The 17,880-nt window shown below is 42.6% G+C and overlaps 2 protein-coding genes across 3 annotated transcripts; both read right to left on the reverse strand.

Moving 5' to 3' along the window:
* Positions 1 to 13: 13 nt before the first annotated feature.
* LOC148046292 (sulfotransferase 1C2-like) lies at positions 14 to 8,676 on the reverse strand. 2 transcript variants are annotated; one of them, XM_087713777.1, is made up of 7 exons: positions 8,622 to 8,676; positions 7,392 to 7,553; positions 7,103 to 7,277; positions 6,463 to 6,591; positions 6,285 to 6,382; positions 864 to 990; positions 14 to 261 (listed from the first exon to the last, which is right to left on the reverse strand). In XM_087713777.1, exons 3-7 carry the CDS (start codon positions 7,272 to 7,274, stop codon positions 26 to 28), a joined length of 762 nt encoding a protein of 253 aa, XP_087569903.1. In that variant the 5' UTR covers positions 7,275 to 7,277; positions 7,392 to 7,553; positions 8,622 to 8,676; the 3' UTR covers positions 14 to 25. The 2 variants fall into 2 exon arrangements, with proteins under 2 accessions (XP_087569903.1, XP_087569902.1); XM_087713776.1 differs by having other exon boundaries at positions 7,392 to 7,567.
* Positions 8,677 to 9,385: 709 nt separating this feature from the next.
* LOC148046293 (sulfotransferase 1C2-like) lies at positions 9,386 to 15,643 on the reverse strand. Its single transcript, XM_087713784.1, has 7 exons — positions 15,364 to 15,643; positions 15,110 to 15,238; positions 14,929 to 15,026; positions 11,639 to 11,765; positions 11,243 to 11,337; positions 10,199 to 10,379; positions 9,386 to 9,582 (listed from the first exon to the last, which is right to left on the reverse strand). Exons 1-7 carry the CDS (start codon positions 15,515 to 15,517, stop codon positions 9,470 to 9,472), a joined length of 897 nt encoding a protein of 298 aa, XP_087569910.1. The 5' UTR covers positions 15,518 to 15,643; the 3' UTR covers positions 9,386 to 9,469.
* Between the last annotated feature and the right edge of the window lie 2,237 nt (positions 15,644 to 17,880).

The following is a 17,880-nucleotide window of genomic DNA, read 5'->3' on the forward strand; positions in this document are numbered from 1 at the left end:
GTCGAAAGATCTGATTTCAGAACTTTCAAAAGAGATTGATGAATTTCTTGTCAGAATCGACTATAAAGAATAAAGATAAATACTGAGATGTACATATGAGATGGAATTGTGATATGTTTATGTCCGTGTGGTGCATAGATGTAGAGTCCAAAAACAAACCACTTACCTTCTTTATGTCTTCATAGAAGACATATAGAATTGGGTGACGATTTTTAGCTTTCCACCAACCTTGAACATGGTCAAACCAGGAGCCCCAAGCAACTGCAAAAATAAAATAAAAAGAAATTAGAGGAATTAAATTCAGCATACATTTCCTTCCATCTCTTAGTAGAGGTTGATAAATCGTGAGCCTGCTGTGATCCAGCCACTGAACCAATATCCACTTTCCCTCCCCCCCTTTTTCTTTGTGCCAATTTACTGTTCCTTTCCTTCTGTTGCTTGTCTCCTATCTCCTTATCTAGCAGTGACATTAGTTGTTTCTCTTTAACTTTTAAAAGAATTGGACATGTGGCCAAGCCCAGTGAAGCTGTTGTCATTTTTGAACTTCTTCTTTTCTCTAGGATCTCTAGGAGAGAGAGGAAAATGTAGAAGGAAAAAGGACAGGACCCTTGATTATTTTGTAACATACACACACATGCATGTGCAAATATATGCATTCTGAACTGGAGATCCTCCAAACTGGAGGACTCAAAAACATTTGGGGGCCACCTGCCTGGGGAAGCTGATGATTGGTAGACAGAAAGTCAGTCAGTCAGTCAGACAGCTGCTTATTACTGAAGGAAACACTGAAGGATTTGCAAGCTCATACAGAGCACAATTAATTGTATCTCACTGGCATTCTAGTACCTCTAATATCTACTCACCCTTTCCAGCAACAAATTTCTCCAGAAACTCATCCCAATTTCCAGACTTTGGCATCAATTTGCTAATCCGATGGAAGTGGAAATAGGAAACTGCATTGTCCTTGATGTTTCTGGCCACATAAATAATCTGGGAAAATTGAATTGAATTGAATTTATTGAATTTCTATGCCGCCCTTTTCCCCAAGGGGACTCAGGGCGGCTCACAATCCAAGTCAAGGGGAGGGTACAAATAAGGAATAAAAAAAGACAAACAGAACAATACACAATTTAAAAGCACACAACAGCCATACCATTCGAGAGGGGACAAAAGCTCATTAGCCCCAGGCCTGTCGGAACATATGCTTACAAACTGCTTAGAGAGTGCTGTAAAAGCATTATGAAGCCGTATATGTCTAGGTACTATTGCTACTACAATCTTGTTTCTTATGTCTCTCTTCTGTCATAAGCAATAATAAGTTGATTTCCAGTGGAAGAGTCACTCACACCAATGTTGCCATTTTTGTGGTCGTTCAAACAATGTTTTCATAGAGCCTATTCTATGTTTACATCTGCTAGAAAAGATGCCAGACAGGTTCTCAGGCGAGCATATATTAAATGAAAAGTATCTGCTATATTATCTTCTCAGCCCCCAAATATGGAAAATCCACTATCAGTCATTAGTCTATTCAACCTTCTGGTTCACCTTGTTTTTCAGCAACTCTGCACTCTTAATTGCAGATTCTAGAATTGCTAATTCTCAGCTGAACTCATTTACAGTGGGTGTATTCAACCACAAATGGGTCGCCCATGGCACAATTAGATATCAGTTTGAGGAGACAGAGCCAACATTAAATATGTGGAGGGGATGGCATTCATTACAAGTTCAGATGTAAGCTATTATTCACTGCTTAGGTTTGTTTGTGTGGTAAAGGCAATCCAACATTTCTCTTAGAGTCAACCAGTGTCTTTCCATTAATCAGATTCAGTAAGCACATAACTCAAAACACAGCTATGAAATCTTATGTTTTGTAATGAGCATTTTTCATATAAACAGTAAATGAGAACCTGGAGATACAAGTCCACTTCACTAAAATGAAGTATGTAATCACATGGATTTATTTTACTTAACTCAGTGTTTCGGAAGCACATTTAGGCAGCTGTTGAGCTGGAAGGCTACATAACTTACCGGTAGGACAGGAATAGAGAATCCAGCAAAAGCAAAGAGAGAGGTTCAAACCTTTATGTGAACAAAAGCTGGAGTATCAATATAAAGACTGTAGACAGCCACTGCTCTGGATCTGGAGTATATGACTCTTAAATGTAGACCCATATATCTTCCACGGGAGTTCAGCGTGGTTTTGATTACTGCAGTCTGATGCCAATATTACCATAGCTTTGGGATTCTTGTACAACACTGTTAGTAATCAACAGAATAAGGATCCTAATGCTGTCCATATTATAGTGGGGGACTTTAATCAGGCTGATTTACAAGCAGTGCTCCCCAAATTCTACCAGCATGTTAAGTATAGAGGACCAAATATATTGGACAAAGTATATACCAAATTAAACATGGCTATACGGTTATACAATTACCACATTTGGGGCAATCAGATCATATGTTTTAGCACCAGCATGCATCCCTCTTAAGAGATGGGCTCTGCCTATAATAAAGACAGAGAAATCTTGGCAAGAAGATACTTCCCAACAACTTCAGGATTGTTTTGAGAATACAAATTGGAACCTCCTTTACCACCCAGACCTAGAGGAGCACACTGCAACTGTTCTGTGCGATATCAAATATTGCACAGATACTATCACAGTGGAGAAATGTATTAGGTTCTATCCCAATCAGAAGCCCTGGATGACCAAGGAAGTTCAGTGCTTCTTGTGTGACAGAACCAAGGCCTTTAGGTCTGGTGCTGGGGCAAGAGACAGTGTTGTCACAGCCAGTCTGAAGAAAGGTATTTGGAAGGCCAAGACTGAATATTAGAGAAGATTGAGGATAATTTGTATAGTAATTACATGAGGCAGGTGGGGCAAGGGATTCAAAAAATTACCAACCATCAACCAACCAATGTCATCCCTGTTGAGGGTGATGCTTCATTGGCAGAAGAGCTGAATCATTTCTTTGCTTGCTTTGAAGTGGAGACATCAGAGACAGCTTAAATACAGCCACCAGTCCATTGTAGCCCCCAACCCACTGTGGAGGAAGAGGAGGTGAGGAGCATTCTGAGGGCTGTGCACCCTAGAAAGGCTATCGGTCCTGATGGTATCTCTGGCCGAGTGCTTAAAGACTGTGCTGATCAGTTGGCTGGAGTCTTTACCAGAATCTTCAATCGGTTTTTATTCCAGTCCACTATTCCCTCTTGCTTGAAGGCTTCCACCACTGTTCCACTGCCAAAGAAGTTCCTTATCAATAACCTCAACAATTGCAGACCAGTATCACTCTCTCCTATCATGAAATGCTTTGAGAAATTGGTCTGCTGGAATGCCATTTCTGGTCTTCCGCATACATTTGATAAACACCAGTTTGCATACAGAAAAAAATAGATTTATAAAGGATGCTATAGCCATCACTCTTCACACTACTCTGACTCATTTGAAACAGCAGGGGGAGGGGCTATGTGAGGATGCTTTTTGTAAATATTAGTTCTGCATTTAACACAATCATTCCACATGGACAAGTGTCTAAACTTATGAATCTTAGGCTTTCTTATTCAATCTGTCCTTGGATTGTGGATTTCCTGTCCGGTTGCTCTCAGAGGGTCAGATTAGGTAATCATATCTCTTCAGCCCTTATTCTTAATACTGGTACATCACAGGGTTGCGTGTTGAGTCCCTTACTCTATAGTCTTTATGTGCATGACTGCAATTCCACTCACGCTAGTAATACTATGGCTAAATTTCCAGATGATACAACCTTGGTGGGACTAATTTCCAGGGGGAATGAGTCTGCCTATCGAGATGAGGTGGACCAGTTGCTTTCATGGTGTGGAGACAATAACTTGGTCCTTAACACCAATAAGACCAAGGATCTTATAGTGGACTATAGAAAGAATAGATCAGACATCCAGCCCTTGCTTATCAATGGAGACCGAGTGGAGCAAGTGGTCAGTTTTAAGTTTGGGGAGTTGATAGGGAAGCTGTAAGATTTATTTTAGAAAAATTAAATACGTTTTTCAGATGCAAATAATCTGTGTATGGACAAGTCCGGTGATTCTCAAACCTCTGCTGGAGGATTATCATGTATCTTCTGCAGGCCAGAGCCTGGGGCCTGCTTCACCCTTTTCCCTGCCATGCTGACAATCAGATGATAAGACTGGTGTTTTTGCCTCAGCTTCAGGCCCTGTGCACACCCATGGTCAGCTGGCATCAGCCTGATCCTTTCCCTCAGCCCCACCGCGGAACCGCCCTGCTGATCAATAAAGCATTGAGGATGAAAACCAAGGAATTCTAGCTCCTAAGCTTTTCTATATATATAACACACACAAATATATATGTGGAGGTTCAGTGGCTAAAATGCTGAGCTTGACAATCAGAAAGGTCAGCAGTTTGGTGGTTCGAATCCTAGTGCTAGTGTAACAGAGACAGCTCCCATTACTTGTCCCAGATTCTGCCAAACCTAGCAATTCAAAAGCATGTAAAAATGCAAGTAGAAAAATAGGAACCACCTTTGGTGGGAAGGTAATAGTGTTCCGTGTGCCTTCGGCATTTAGTTATGCTAGCCACATGACCACTGTTATGTCTGAGGCTGGGCAAATGTGAAGTGTCAGTCATTTCCACCCAATGACAGGATTGGTCGGTCAATGTAGGCAGTGCCTAAGGAAGCTAATGTTCTGATTGGTTGCTAGTTTGACAGCTCCGATATAAAAGAGCTGTCAAACCGGAGTTCCTCTATTCTGTCATGATTTGTGCTTAGTTGATGTTGAATAAACCTTTACTGTTGAATGGATCGCCTCTGTCAAGTAATTAATATTAGTACATAATAACCACGGAGATGTCTTTTGACAGCACTGGCTCTTCGGCATTGAAATGGAGATGAGCACTGTCCCCTAGAGTTGGGAACGACTAGTACATATGTGCTAGGAGTACATTCATACATACATACATACATACATACATACATACATACATACATACATACATGATATACATCAATATAAATATTTTCACTTTCTATTGAAGAGGCACAATTTTCTATTCAACTGCAAATCTATCAGATGGTACAAACTTCTGGTTTGCATTTCATAACTTTGGTGATCCAAATACCATGAGGGGTTTTGTCTAATACTTTGCTGAAAAACTACGATCATTCCTGCCTTGTGCTTCAGGGAAAGAATTGGGCCAAACAAGCTTCCTTCCCCCACTCCATCTGCATGGACCAAATTATCTTGACAAAACTTTTACATCACATCATCCAGTTTCAGAAAGGAAGCAACAACTACGAAGTATCTCTTCCCAAGGAAGACTGCATTAGCAAGCACTCCAGCTGGCCATATTAGAAGTGCTTTGTTTGATTTTGATTGCCTTGTGTCAACAACGTCCCCCTTTTCGGGAAATGTAGGTATTGTCATAGTTGGGAGGAAGAGGTAAAGCAAGCAGCTTTACTTGAGGTATTGCAGGAAGAAGGAAAGAGCAGATTCTTGGTCAGCCCGATTCAACCTCTGAGCTAAAGATTATCATCCATGATCTCCTTAGCTAATAATTAAAGACATAAAATGGCAACTTATTCATGGCAGATCTACACCGATATTTATTGATTGCGGCAAACTTACAAGCTGGGTCATGGGCAAACTTTCTCCTTAATTGCATCCATTCTGTGTTTTACAAACTTAGCTTGCAGGACTGAGCTTCAAACAAAGTTATATGCACAATTAGCTATGACAGGGATTTTTTTTCAACCAGAGTAGAAAACCATGTGCCTCTGATGCAGCGCACACTATCGGCATTCCTAGATAGCAACTCTGATGGTGAAAGAAAATGCCCCAAATTCTAACTGCTCTAGAACTTCCACAAATGAGAATTTTACTTTTCCTTATGCCAGAGGTGGGGAACCAAGGCCTTCAACTTGTGGACTTCAACTCCCAGAATTCTTGAGCTAGCAAGGCTGGCTCAGGAATTGTGGGAGCTGAAGTCCACAAGTCATAAAAGGGCCACCTCTGCCTTATGCCATCTCTGTTTCCCAAGCAAAGGGTATTCATGTGCATAGCTTCACTTGAAAAGTTGACCCTTAACCCTAGGCTCAAGAATCCCCACTCTCCCAGCTTATAGTTCATAAACAATATGAGGATCAAGTAAACCAAAGCAAACCAGGTTTATTCTCTGTTGGGGTGGCTTGCAATCCCAGAGGTTTAGAATGTGGTAAAGCCCAATGTATCTTCCAAGACTTATCCAAGTCCCTTCGTCCCCTCAGGTCTCAATACATCAGTCAGGAGTCCTTACCTTGCAATTCTGCTCCCAGAAGGAAGAGGGTAGGAGATGAATTGGCAGGTGAGTTTTGAGTGTGCGTGGAGAGGGCATGGCCTCTGCTTCTTCAAAACCTGAAAAGTTAGAATGGTATCTTCAGATCTGCACTTCCCATTTGCTCACAAACTCTCCGGAGCCAATTATTTTTCCTTACCTGTACGGATGGGTTTGGGGGGGCACATCTCTATGAATGGCATCCGTTCATAGATGGGAGCCCGAGCACATTTCTGAGGATCTCCTTCCTGGTGGATCATGTCTACTATTTCTTGCATCCATGTTGTCCCTGGGAAGGAAAGGGGCAAGGGATGGAATGGAGTGGAGTAGAATAGAATAGAATAGAATTCTTTATTGGCCAAGAATGATTGGATACACAAGGAATTTGTCTTTGGGGCCTATGCTCTCAGTGTACATAAAAAGACAAGATACATTTTTCAAAAATCATAAGGTACAATACAATGATAGTCATAGGATGCAGATAAGCTGTCAGGAAACAATCAATATCAATATAAATCGTTAGGATGCAAGTTACAGTACTGCAGTCATAAATGGGAGGAGATGGGTGATAGGAACTATGAGAAGAATAATAGTAATTGTAATGCAGCCTTAGTGAATAGTTTGACTGTGGTGAGGGAATTACTTGTTTAGCAGAGTGATGGTGTTCGGGGAAAAACTGCTCTTGTGCCTAGTTGTCTCAGTGGGCAACAAGTTACGGAGGAAATCCAGTGGTTCTCATTCTCCCTCCATTTCTATACCCCTCTGTACCTATATCCCGTGTCTCCTTTAATCATACTTACCTGCTTTGGGATACGTGCAAATGAGAAGGTCATCGGGTCGAGCCTTAAAACCCCTTATAACATCCCATTGCTCCACTGTGGTCTCAGGTAGAGGAACTCCTTCAAGCTCCACCAACTGTAAGCGTTTGATGGATGCAGGATCCATAGCTTCTATTCCCATCTGAACGTCCATCTTCTGATGGGAAAAAGGGAAAATATTAATTTTAGCCCCACCACCAGCCTCAGACACCAGTCCCCTTGGTCTGTTCTCGTGGGTACCATCAGTTGGCGGTAGAGTCATAGCACCTACCAACTCTCCACTTAATCTCTCAGGCCGTCTGATGTCCTCCTTTGACTTGAGCGTTCTGCCTCTTGTCCTGAAGTGATCTTTGGGTGTGCCAGCAGGAATGCAGGGCGTGTGTTTCTTCTCACACAGTGTTTAAGCCAGGGTTTTTGAATGAAGTCTCTGACTCTGAAAGAGTTAAACTGCCATGGGTGTGAGTAAGCCTCTTCTGGGCTTCTTCTGTGTTGCAATTTGAAATATATATCCTAAATATCCTTGTTTTTCCCTTTGGAAGACATGCCTATCTTGGATTAGGAACACAGTCCTAAGCATTTTATTCTGAAATATATGACATGGTTTCCAGAACTGCGGCTGAAGTCCAGAGTTCTGCTTGCCTCTCCCTCCTCTGCCCCAAATGCCATACAGCCACAATCTAAGAGTTGTCAAATGAGCTGCACAGTTTCAGATGAACACCAGATGGCAGGAAAGCAATGTGGAAAATTTCCTGCCATAAAGCGCATATCCAGATTTTTGCAGGGCAGATCTGGTAGCCTATGCCATTTTGCCCCTTTCCTGTCATATCCCTTTTAGGTTTATAAAACAAGGGAAGGGGGAAGGAGAAAAGAAAGGAAAGGAAATCCCTGTCAGTTCTTACCTCAAATACCTATGATTCCCCCGCCCTTCCTAGTGTTTCTCCTGCAAGTGCAGGGTTCACTTTTTCCCAATCAAGCGAACGTCAATCTATTGCAACAGGATTTGACCGAGTGGTTTGTCACCCAAGCCTGACATTGTGCACTGAGAGACGACTGATTGGCCCAAAATCACCCAATCCCTTTTCATGCCTAAGGTGGGACTAGAACATAGATTCTTCCAATTTCTAACCTGGTGCTGTGACCCTTAATCATGTAATTTATAGCTGTCTGTCATAAAGTTTTAAATCCTATGATGATTTAATTTCTGTTAATTTGAACCAGAATACAAGTTTGCTCCAAATATTTAACAGACTATTAAAAACAAATCCAAGAGTGGGACTTTATTATAAATGAAAAAGCAAAACATTCCTCACTCTGTCAGGACAAGCTGCTGGTATTTAAAAGTAAGAGCAAACCCCACTCCCTCCTAACACTGATAATGTTACCTAATTTGGTAATGAAATGTCTGCAAGAAAACCACCAAGCTCAAGAAAGCACCAAAGACCCCATAGTTCAACCCTGAGCTACAGATATTCTCTTCGATAGTAATTCACAGACAGCTTACCAGCAGGCTAGTGGACAGGTTAAGGTTTGACCATGGTGGAGCCCAGAGTGACTTCTATCAAGCGGGAGGTGGTGCAACTTACCAAGACAACCTGTGACTTAACAAGCAAGCCTTCCCTGAAGGCTTCCTCATTGACCTTGCTTGTGGAAAGCCAGCAGAGTGTCAAATGGCATTCGGGTGACCGTGGGACTCTGCAACCACCATTAGTGTAAATGTCAGTTGCCAAATGCTCAGATTGTGATTATGAGACCAAGTGGGTGCTTGGACAACCGAGGAAGGTCAGAAGTACCGCATTTTCAGCAGCTGTTGTAACTTCAAAAGGCTGAAAAAATGTTGTTAAATGAGTGTTTGTTTAGTTAGCAGGGCCAAGAGAGTAACAGTTGGAGATTAATTTAGTAAGATTTGTAGATAATGGCCATTTGCCGCATGTTTTTCTCCCAACAGAAATCTGATCAGGACATGGAGAGAATGAGATGCTACGTTTGGTTATAATTTAGATCTTTATTTTCTTACGCTTTTTTTTTTCTTGCATAATGCACAAGCTGAATTTATGTAAGAGTAAAGTGCAAATTGTGTGTGCCTCTCTGACATCTTTGGGGAAAGGACAAGGTTATTCAAATAAAATGTCCTCATTCTTTATCTCATCATCAGAGCGAGTGATTATGAGGTTAACTCTTTCCATTCATCTCAGGGCAATTCCTTTCCAAGAGAAAGGCTTATAAAATGGCAAGCCCACCCATCACAAAAGGACCTTCCACCATTGCTTGCAAATTCATAGTTCTTTATTTAATTCAAGTAGAAATTAGTTGATGAAGAAGTCTTTGTTTGAAGGCACTCTGAAGGTCTGTTTACAGCTCTGTGCGGAACTTCAGGTCAGTGTTGCCTAGTTGTTGAGTGCAGATTTCATCAAGCCGTTCACTTTGAGCCACTGTGAAATGGTCCTTCCAATCCCCTACGGTGCCTAGTGATGAGTAAAACAATTTAGAGAAAGAAGGGAAAAACCTCAACAATCTGAATTTCCAGCATTTTTTCTTTAAACCCAGTGCTTCTCACTCTTGGCCATGTTAAAATGTGTAGACCTCAGGGAGTTGAACTCTACATAACCTAGCCTGGTCAAGGCCGAGAAACACTCTTCTGACACAACAAATTTCTGCACTCTTTCTCAACCAATTTGACTGCTAAGAAGTCCTTCTAATTTTAGCAATAGCAATAGCAGTTAGACTTATATACCACTCCACAGTGCTTTACAGCCCTCTCTAAGCAGTTTACAGAATCAGCCTATTGCCCCCAACAATCTGGGTCCTCATTTTACCCGCCTTGGAAGGATGGAAGGCTGAGTTAACCTTGAGCCTGGTGAAATTTGAACTGCCAAATTGCAGGCAGGCAGCAGAAGTAGCCTGCAATACTGCACTCTAACCACTGCACCACCGAGGCTCTTTTGTCACCTCTTTCTAGTTATTTGGGGAACTATTCTGGTCCACAATATACTACTTCCCTTTTACTCTTCCAACTGCTCAACACAACACAACACATTCCCCTTCCCATCAGATGCAGCTAGAAATTAGTTACTCTCCCACCTTTTCTCATAAAGGGTGACACATTTTGGTCCATGATAACTGAAGGTACGTTGGTGTAATTAGTCATTGGGTTGCCTTTCATGCTCTCAAACGTGGTGTGCTGCACAATCTGATCCAAGACTGATTCTGAAAGCTCTATATTTAGGAACTGAGCTACTTTCTGGATTTCCCGAGCTGGATTCTGGGAAGGAAAAGAAAGATTAGAACGAGACATGACATGAATTAGATTGTGAGAATCTAGTCCCATCTTATAGAAAGTCTTGTTGAGGAGAACATGTTTCTCTGTGTTCTTCACATCTTGTGTTTTGTTGGCATCATTAGGAACTTTTCATTCCACTCATTCAGCTTTTCCCAAAATAATGTTCTCATTGTCCAAATCACATTCATGTTTACATTGTCCAATTAATAAGGCATTCAGATTTTCTTTGACTTGTGATAGACCAAATGCTCAGAATGCCCAACCCCCAGTCCATGAACCAACATCAGTCAGTAGCCTGACAGGAAACAAGCAAAGCCCCATCTGTGCACATGCGTAACCACAAAATCACACTCCCAGCTGGTCCACAGAAAAATGCTCTCCATAGAATCAGTTCAGGGCACCCAAAAGTTTGGGGACTGCTGTGATGGACTAAAATAGACCAGTGGAAAGAATGAGGAAAAACAATTAACAAAAAACAATTAACCTTTTCCCTTTGAAATCCAAATCTGTTATAGCAATCTATAGCCATCTTTTCAAATATGATTGCGTGGAATCCCAGGGTTCTGCAAGTGATTGCAATTGGGGAAAAAAAACACTTTTTTTATACAGTGCTACTCAGATGCCAATCTTCTGCTTTATGGATGGTATGTATGTGTATTTTGTGATTAACAGGCCTGTATTTAAACCTGATCATAATGTATAGGATTTGATTTTCCAAATGTATAAAATTGAGTTATATTTTCCCCTTAAAAATGATCATTAATAGTTAGAAGCCCTAAGGTTCTCTTTAGTGGAAAATACCACCTGAGTATGTCTGTACATAGAAATGTCTGAGAGATGCTTACCTCTTTTATGTCTTCATAAAAGAGGTACAAAATTGAATGAAGGTCTTTAGCCTCCCACCAACCACGAACATGGTCAACCCATGGGCCATAAGGAACTTTAGAAAAAAGAAGGAAAAAATCAGATTAGAAATTAGAAAATAATATATAGTATCCAAATCTGCTTCAGCCATTTTCCCAAACTGTAAATCTAGAAAATAATTAACATGGGCTTTTCTTGTAGTTTTATCTTTTTTTTTTTACAAGAAGTTGTTCACTCCTCACAATGTGTGTTGTTAACCAGAAAATTCCACTTGTCTCTGTGTTATAAAATTCAATGAAAGGGTTATCAAGATCACCTACTCCCCTAAAACATGCAGGTAAGAAGCTTTGTTCTTTACATAAATAGCTTCTACTTACCTTTCCCAGCAATGAAATTCTGCAGAAAATCTTCCCACTTTCCTGGATCGTCAAATGTTTTAAGCATGCGTTGGAAATGGAAATAGGAGACAGCACAGTCCTTGGGATTTCTGGCTACATAAATGATCTGTGAAAATAAAACTTATGAAGAATATAAGTTGATGGAAACTCAATTTACAGAGACTATTTGATGGGTCAGGGCTTTGGTTGAACACCAGTGGTGGGTTCTGGCAGCCTCTACTGCCAGTTCACTCAGGGATGTGCCGCGCACGTGCTTGATGCGTGCTGCACACATGCACAATGCAATGGAAATTGCTCTGCGCATGCGCAGAAGCCAAAAACAAAATGGCAGTGCCTACGGCACCACTGGCAGAACCAGTTCAGGGACATGACAGGCCTGGGTTGCTGCCAGTTCCAGCAATCCAGGCCGCCAAGCTACTACCAGTTCGGCCAAACAGGGCCAAACTGGGTGGAACCCACCACTGGTGAACTTCCTTCCAGATAGTAAGCAAGTCCAATGTTACTTAGAAGTTAGAGAGCTTTAATTTAATAATTCATTTGTTCCCAGGCAAATGATTTCAGATTAGAGCAACCTTGGTGAGGGCAGAATGAGTTCCCAGATTTATGTACCTTGTTATGGACAAAGTATTATAACAATGAGGGATCCTTTGTGCTCTCTGTTTTCTTGCAAATGTTTCATTACCCGAACTAGGCAACAACATTAAGAAGTTTTGTAACAATCAAGGGAAAAAGGGAAAATGCCCTCATTCATATCAAATATATGTCAGCTGCAGGGGTGGGTTTCTGCCAGTGTGGTACATGCGTACTCATTCATCTAATTTGGCATGCCTTTCAGTACCCGTTCATCCGGTGGCACCGTACCAGAACAGTCCCTCCCCTAGCTCTGCCACTCGCTCCCCTGCCCCAATCGCCACTTGATCTCTCTCTCTCCCCACCTCACCATGCTTGCAAAGCATGGCACGGGGGACAGAAGCCCCCAAACCCAGTGGGGAGCCTAAGCAAAGGAAGAGGCAGAGAGCTGGGCAATGGAAGGGGGGAACTCTAGCAAGGGCTGCCTGCCACCAACTTGACTCCATGCAGAGCGGACTGCAGAGGATGCCATAAGGTAAGTTGATCAGGACAGCGTTCTGCTGCAACAAGCCGCGCCGCTTACCGCTGGAGATGCATTGCCCCACTGGGTTCGGGGACTTCTGCCTCTCATGCTGCGGCTTTGCAGCTGCTGGATTCCTGCACGGACCTCTTTGGAGTGCTGGGCAACCTGGTTCTGGGGATTCCCCCCCCCCAAAAAAAATCTACCGCCTGTTTCTCCAGATCTTGTGGCTTTTTCAGGATTTTCTTTTTAAAAAACGCCTCTCCAGAGGATCTTGAAAACTTGCGAGGTTGCTTTGGGAGGGGCAGCAGATGGGCAGCATTCCCCTTCTTCTGCCCAGCTCTCCACCTCCTCCTTTGCTTAGGCTACCTGCTGGATTTGGGGGCTTCTGCCCCTCGTGCCATACTTTGCAGCCACTGGAGCCCAGTGTGGACCTCTTCAGGGCCCTGGACAATCTGGTTCTGGGGATTTCCTGCTGAAAAAAGACCGCCCATCTCTCCAGTTTGTGGCTTTTTCGGGGATTTCTTTTAAAAAAATGCCTCTCCAGATTATCTTGAATGATGCTGCCTGTCTGTCCCCCTCACAAAGCAACTTCTCAGGTTTTCAAGATCATCTGGAGAGGTGTTTTTTAAAAGAACCCCCCCCAAAAGCCGTAAGAACCGGAGCAACAGGTGGTCAGTCTTTTTTGGGGGGAATTCCCAGGACCAGATTGCCCAACACCCCATAAGTTTCCTTTTTTTCTTTTTCTTCTCCCTTCCCCTCCTTGCTCCCTCTCTCCCTCCCCCCCTCAAACACACACCCACACCCACACAGAGACACAGAAGTTGGATTGGACTATCTCTCCTACCCCATTCCCTCTCTCACTCAAACAAACTCTCTCTCAAACAAGCACACATACACACACAAAAAGTTGGATTGGAGGGAGTCAGGGAGACCACAGGAGGAGGCAGGAAGCCAGCCAAAGAGTCATACTGGAGCACACACACTTTTCCCCAGCCCCAGAAGGATCCAGCTCAGCTTCACTGATTACAGTGAAAAGACAACGTGGCTCTGCCTGCAATCGAACTACACTTGGGGAGGGAGAGCAGTTCCCTCCAGCCTTTGCCCAAAGCCCGCACCAGGAGGATGAAGTTTGAATTCCTTCCCTTCCCTCTGACCCACACATACCTTTTCCAGCTGTTTCAGAGAGGATTTCAACTCTGCTCTTGCCTCGGGTCCTCTGAGGAAGCCCCGCCCAAATGAGCACACTCTACTATGAGGCAGGAGAACTGCATGCCTCAACTATGTCAGGAATTTTTAGGCTTTTAACCCTTGCTTAACTCTGCTCGAGTGATCATAAAACGCCTAAAGTCAGACTAGATGAGGCATGCAGTTCTCCTGCCTCATAGAAGAGGGCGCTTTTTTAGAGGCTTTTTTAAACAGTTAAGCAGAGTCATCCATGGTGAGGCAGTAACTAGCGCAGCCTGACCTCAGCTCTTGCCTTTTCCTTTTACATTTTTTTTCTTTTCATGGTGACAGTGGTGAGGCTGTTCTCCCCTGCCTCGCCAGACTGCACGTCACTGGTTATGATGTAAAAGTAGAACTTACGGATTTTGGCACACGATTCTCAGTTCAGGCTTTGCAGTAACACTTGATCTCCAATAAACTATATCTTTTTCAACAAATGGAGCCAAGGATCGTTTCTATTTAGAGGTTTAAATTGTGGCAGGTCCAACAATGTTGTAGAACCCTGGCAATGGAAATTGATTCCAAGATCAAATGTGCATCAGATTAAATTCTGAGTCCGCTTAGGTTCAGTGATATCATCTTCTCCAAATGAAATGTTTATGAGAGAAGCAAAACATTTAGAAACTTTGGGCTGTTCAAACATAGTTAATTCCTGTTTCTCTGAGCTATTCTTCAAATGCAAATGCCATCTATTACCACGTTGTGCTGAATGGGGGTAGTGAGCAATGTAGTCCAACAAGTACCAGATTGGAAAACAGATCTTGTTCACCTCAGAACAAATGTTAGATTGAGGAGATTCTGAAAAAGTGCCTGTGCTGTGCTGTAAGGTAGGAAAGCATTACACAATGAAACCCTACACCTGAGTAAAGAGTTCCAAATCTTTCAATATCACCTCCGATAATTCTAATAAATTTCAGATCTTTGAATAACACCCTCTCCCCCCAGTTCTAACCTTGCACTTTTGTTCCCAGAAGGAAGTTGGCAGGAGTTGAACTGGAAAATGAGACTTGAGGGTTCGCGGGGATGGCATTGCCATTGCCAATTCAAAGCCTGCAAAGTCAGAGGAGACATCCACACGTTGCAGAGTACAGTGTTTCATTCTACTTTTTCCCCTCTGTGCCTGAGAGACTCACCTGAAGGCATGGGCTTTGGAGGGAAAAGTTCTATGTAGGGGCTCCGCTCAGTAATGGGTGCCCGGGCACATTTTTGTGCATCTCCTCTATGCTGGACCATGTCCACAATTTCCTGTATCCATGTGGTCCCTAGCAGGAAGGAAGGAGAAAAGCTATAGGAAACAGAGAATTCATCCAGCTGCCATGGCTATCCACATTTCCTGGTTCTCCTTCTCCCACAGCTCTGCCAATAATTCACATGAACTCCTCTTTACCTGCTTTGGGATAAGTGCAGAGAAGAAGGTCATCAGGCCGAGCTTGAAAGCCACTTATTATATTCCAATTTTCTAACGTTTCTCTGGGCATTAGGATTCCTTCAATTTCCACCAAGCTAGAGGGCTTCATAGATTTGGTTTCCCAGCTTTCCATCTCTGATTTGAGGTTCACCTACAACACAGCAAAAGAGATATTATTGTATAGTACTTCTTAGTCACTTCTGTTTCCTTTAGCAAAGTTATCAGAATATACAATCTCCGATCCACTTGCTTTTTCACTTCTGTTGTGGACTTTCAGCTTTCTGTCTACTCCTCCCTCTTACCAAACTTTCGGGGTGGGGCATATCTATTGATGCAGATTTGGAAATACTAAGTTTCAGGTTAATATTTCTCATATATGAAAACTGAGTAACCAGCTTCTGTCTCCTTTTCAACTGGATGAGTGAATTGTACACATACAATAATTTTGTGCTGACCAAGACTTTTGATTTCCACACCACATTTCTTCATTATGCAAAACACGGAGACATGAGCTCTATTTAATCTAAACATAAGCAGTGCTCTGCTGGATCAAACCCCTGGCCTATCTCACCCAGCAGTCCATTCTCACTGGTCTCCCAGCAAATAGTCTTCAGACAAGACTAATATCTATTGATCTCCCATTTGAATGTCAGTTCTCATGTCGTAAATGTTTGGTGTTATGAGCACTAGCATGACTTTTTGTGGTCTAGAAACAACCTAACACCAACATTTATCTATTGCATATTTACCCTGGCTTATGTCTTTGAAGTTCTCCTTTTGGTTGATTCCTAAAATGGCAACAATCCTCTGGATGTGGATGGGCTAACAGAGTATCCAATGTGGTAAATGGCTGAGTGAGGACAGGGTGGAGTTTCCTAGGTCCAACCCAAATATTGACGACTATTGTGTAGATTTTATTGTTAAAAACAGATTATTTTCCTAAGGAAGTCCACCAGGGTCCCTCATGTTGAAAGAAGGTCTTATTAACGCCATAATGGTGGCACTGTGTGAGAATAGGTTCTCAGAAGATCAGAAAGCAGCTTGTTCTGCCCCGGGCAATGAGGTTCTGCTCGGGCAGCCAGTTAACTCCACGCTTGGGAATATTTTTTCAGATCAAGTTTATTATCAGGAATCCTTAATAACAAAATTTTCAGTTCAGTAATGAGGTTCTTCTGACTTTCCCTGATCTGTCCCATCACGTAGTGTAAAAAGACATTAATTCCTCTAACCCATGCCGCTGGTGCAAAGCTGCTTCTGATAGTGCTGATGGCGATTCAGTGAGTGTGCAGTAATAAAACAATTTCCCGGGCAAAATACCCCACTGCCCAATCAGGGAGCACAGATGTGGTCACATGTTATGGGACTACATTTCCCATAAGGTAGTTATCTTTCCCATGAGATAGTTGCTTAAAGGAGACAGCTTCTAATTCTTAAATTAGCTATATACTGTTGGGACAGCACACTCCCCACCTGGTATTATAAATTCCACTATCAACTAGCCTTTAACTAAAGATAAACAAAGGCATGGCATAAAAATGCAAACTGACTGCCTAACTAACTGAGATACACAAGGCATAGCATCAAAACAGTGCAAACAATCGTGTAAACACAAAGCATGCAAAGCTTGAGGTTCAAACTTCTAGTTCAGTCTTTTGTGGCAACAGTTCTGGGTCGCTGATTGGTCTGATGTAGGGTTTCTTGGTGGAAATCTGCTTTGCGACCTGAGCCTCCATCTGACAAACTAGTTCATCATTACAGGGTGGGGCTTGGTGCACAAGTCCTATAGGCCATGAGTACCTGTGGACACAAGTCCCTTAGGCCACAAGTTCCAATACATGTATTTGGGAATGAAGTTCCCTGATGGTTCTGGCCAGTCACCTGTCTTCTGGCTCAGTAAGGTGGCTGGGGTAAAGGCAGTTGGTATTTCAGGATCCAAAAACTCTGGAACCAAGGCTTGAGAGTTGATGACGGCTGCACCCTCTACCACGAGGGTGGTGAAGATGATTACTGCTAAGCCCAACATGAGAGGCTTCCATCTGGAGAGTTGTTTGAAGCGAGTTGATTCTTGGGACTGGTTGACGGGTAGTTGTGATGCTAGTTTCACCCTTCCCATGATGAGACTGATGTGGACGTTGTTCTCCCCACCGTAGACGATGTGGACGTAGTTCTCCCCACTGTAGATCTTTTTTTTTTTTTTTTTTTTTTGAGAACTTTTTTATTTTTCTTTAAAAAAAAAAACACAAATATGTCATCATTTGTCAATCATTAAGACATTGAAGTACAATTTTTTTTTGTTGTGTATACCCCTCCCTCCCTCCACCCCCCCCATCCCCCCTCCTCCTTCCCCCCCCCCCGACTTCCCAGAACCCGTACACGGTATGGATTTTTAACTAACACAGTCTAAAATCTATTGAGAAAAAAGAAATAAAGAAATTAATGACATTCTAGATTGAACTTAGCTTCTTCTTACTGAACTGACTTTTAACAGTTTAAATC

This window comes from Thamnophis sirtalis, unplaced genomic scaffold (assembly GCF_051295495.1).
Source record: "Thamnophis sirtalis isolate CommonGarterSnake01/CBP01778 unplaced genomic scaffold, rThaSir2_p1.2 scaffold_4, whole genome shotgun sequence".
In the NCBI taxonomy this organism is placed as follows: domain Eukaryota; kingdom Metazoa; phylum Chordata; class Lepidosauria; order Squamata; family Natricidae; genus Thamnophis; species Thamnophis sirtalis.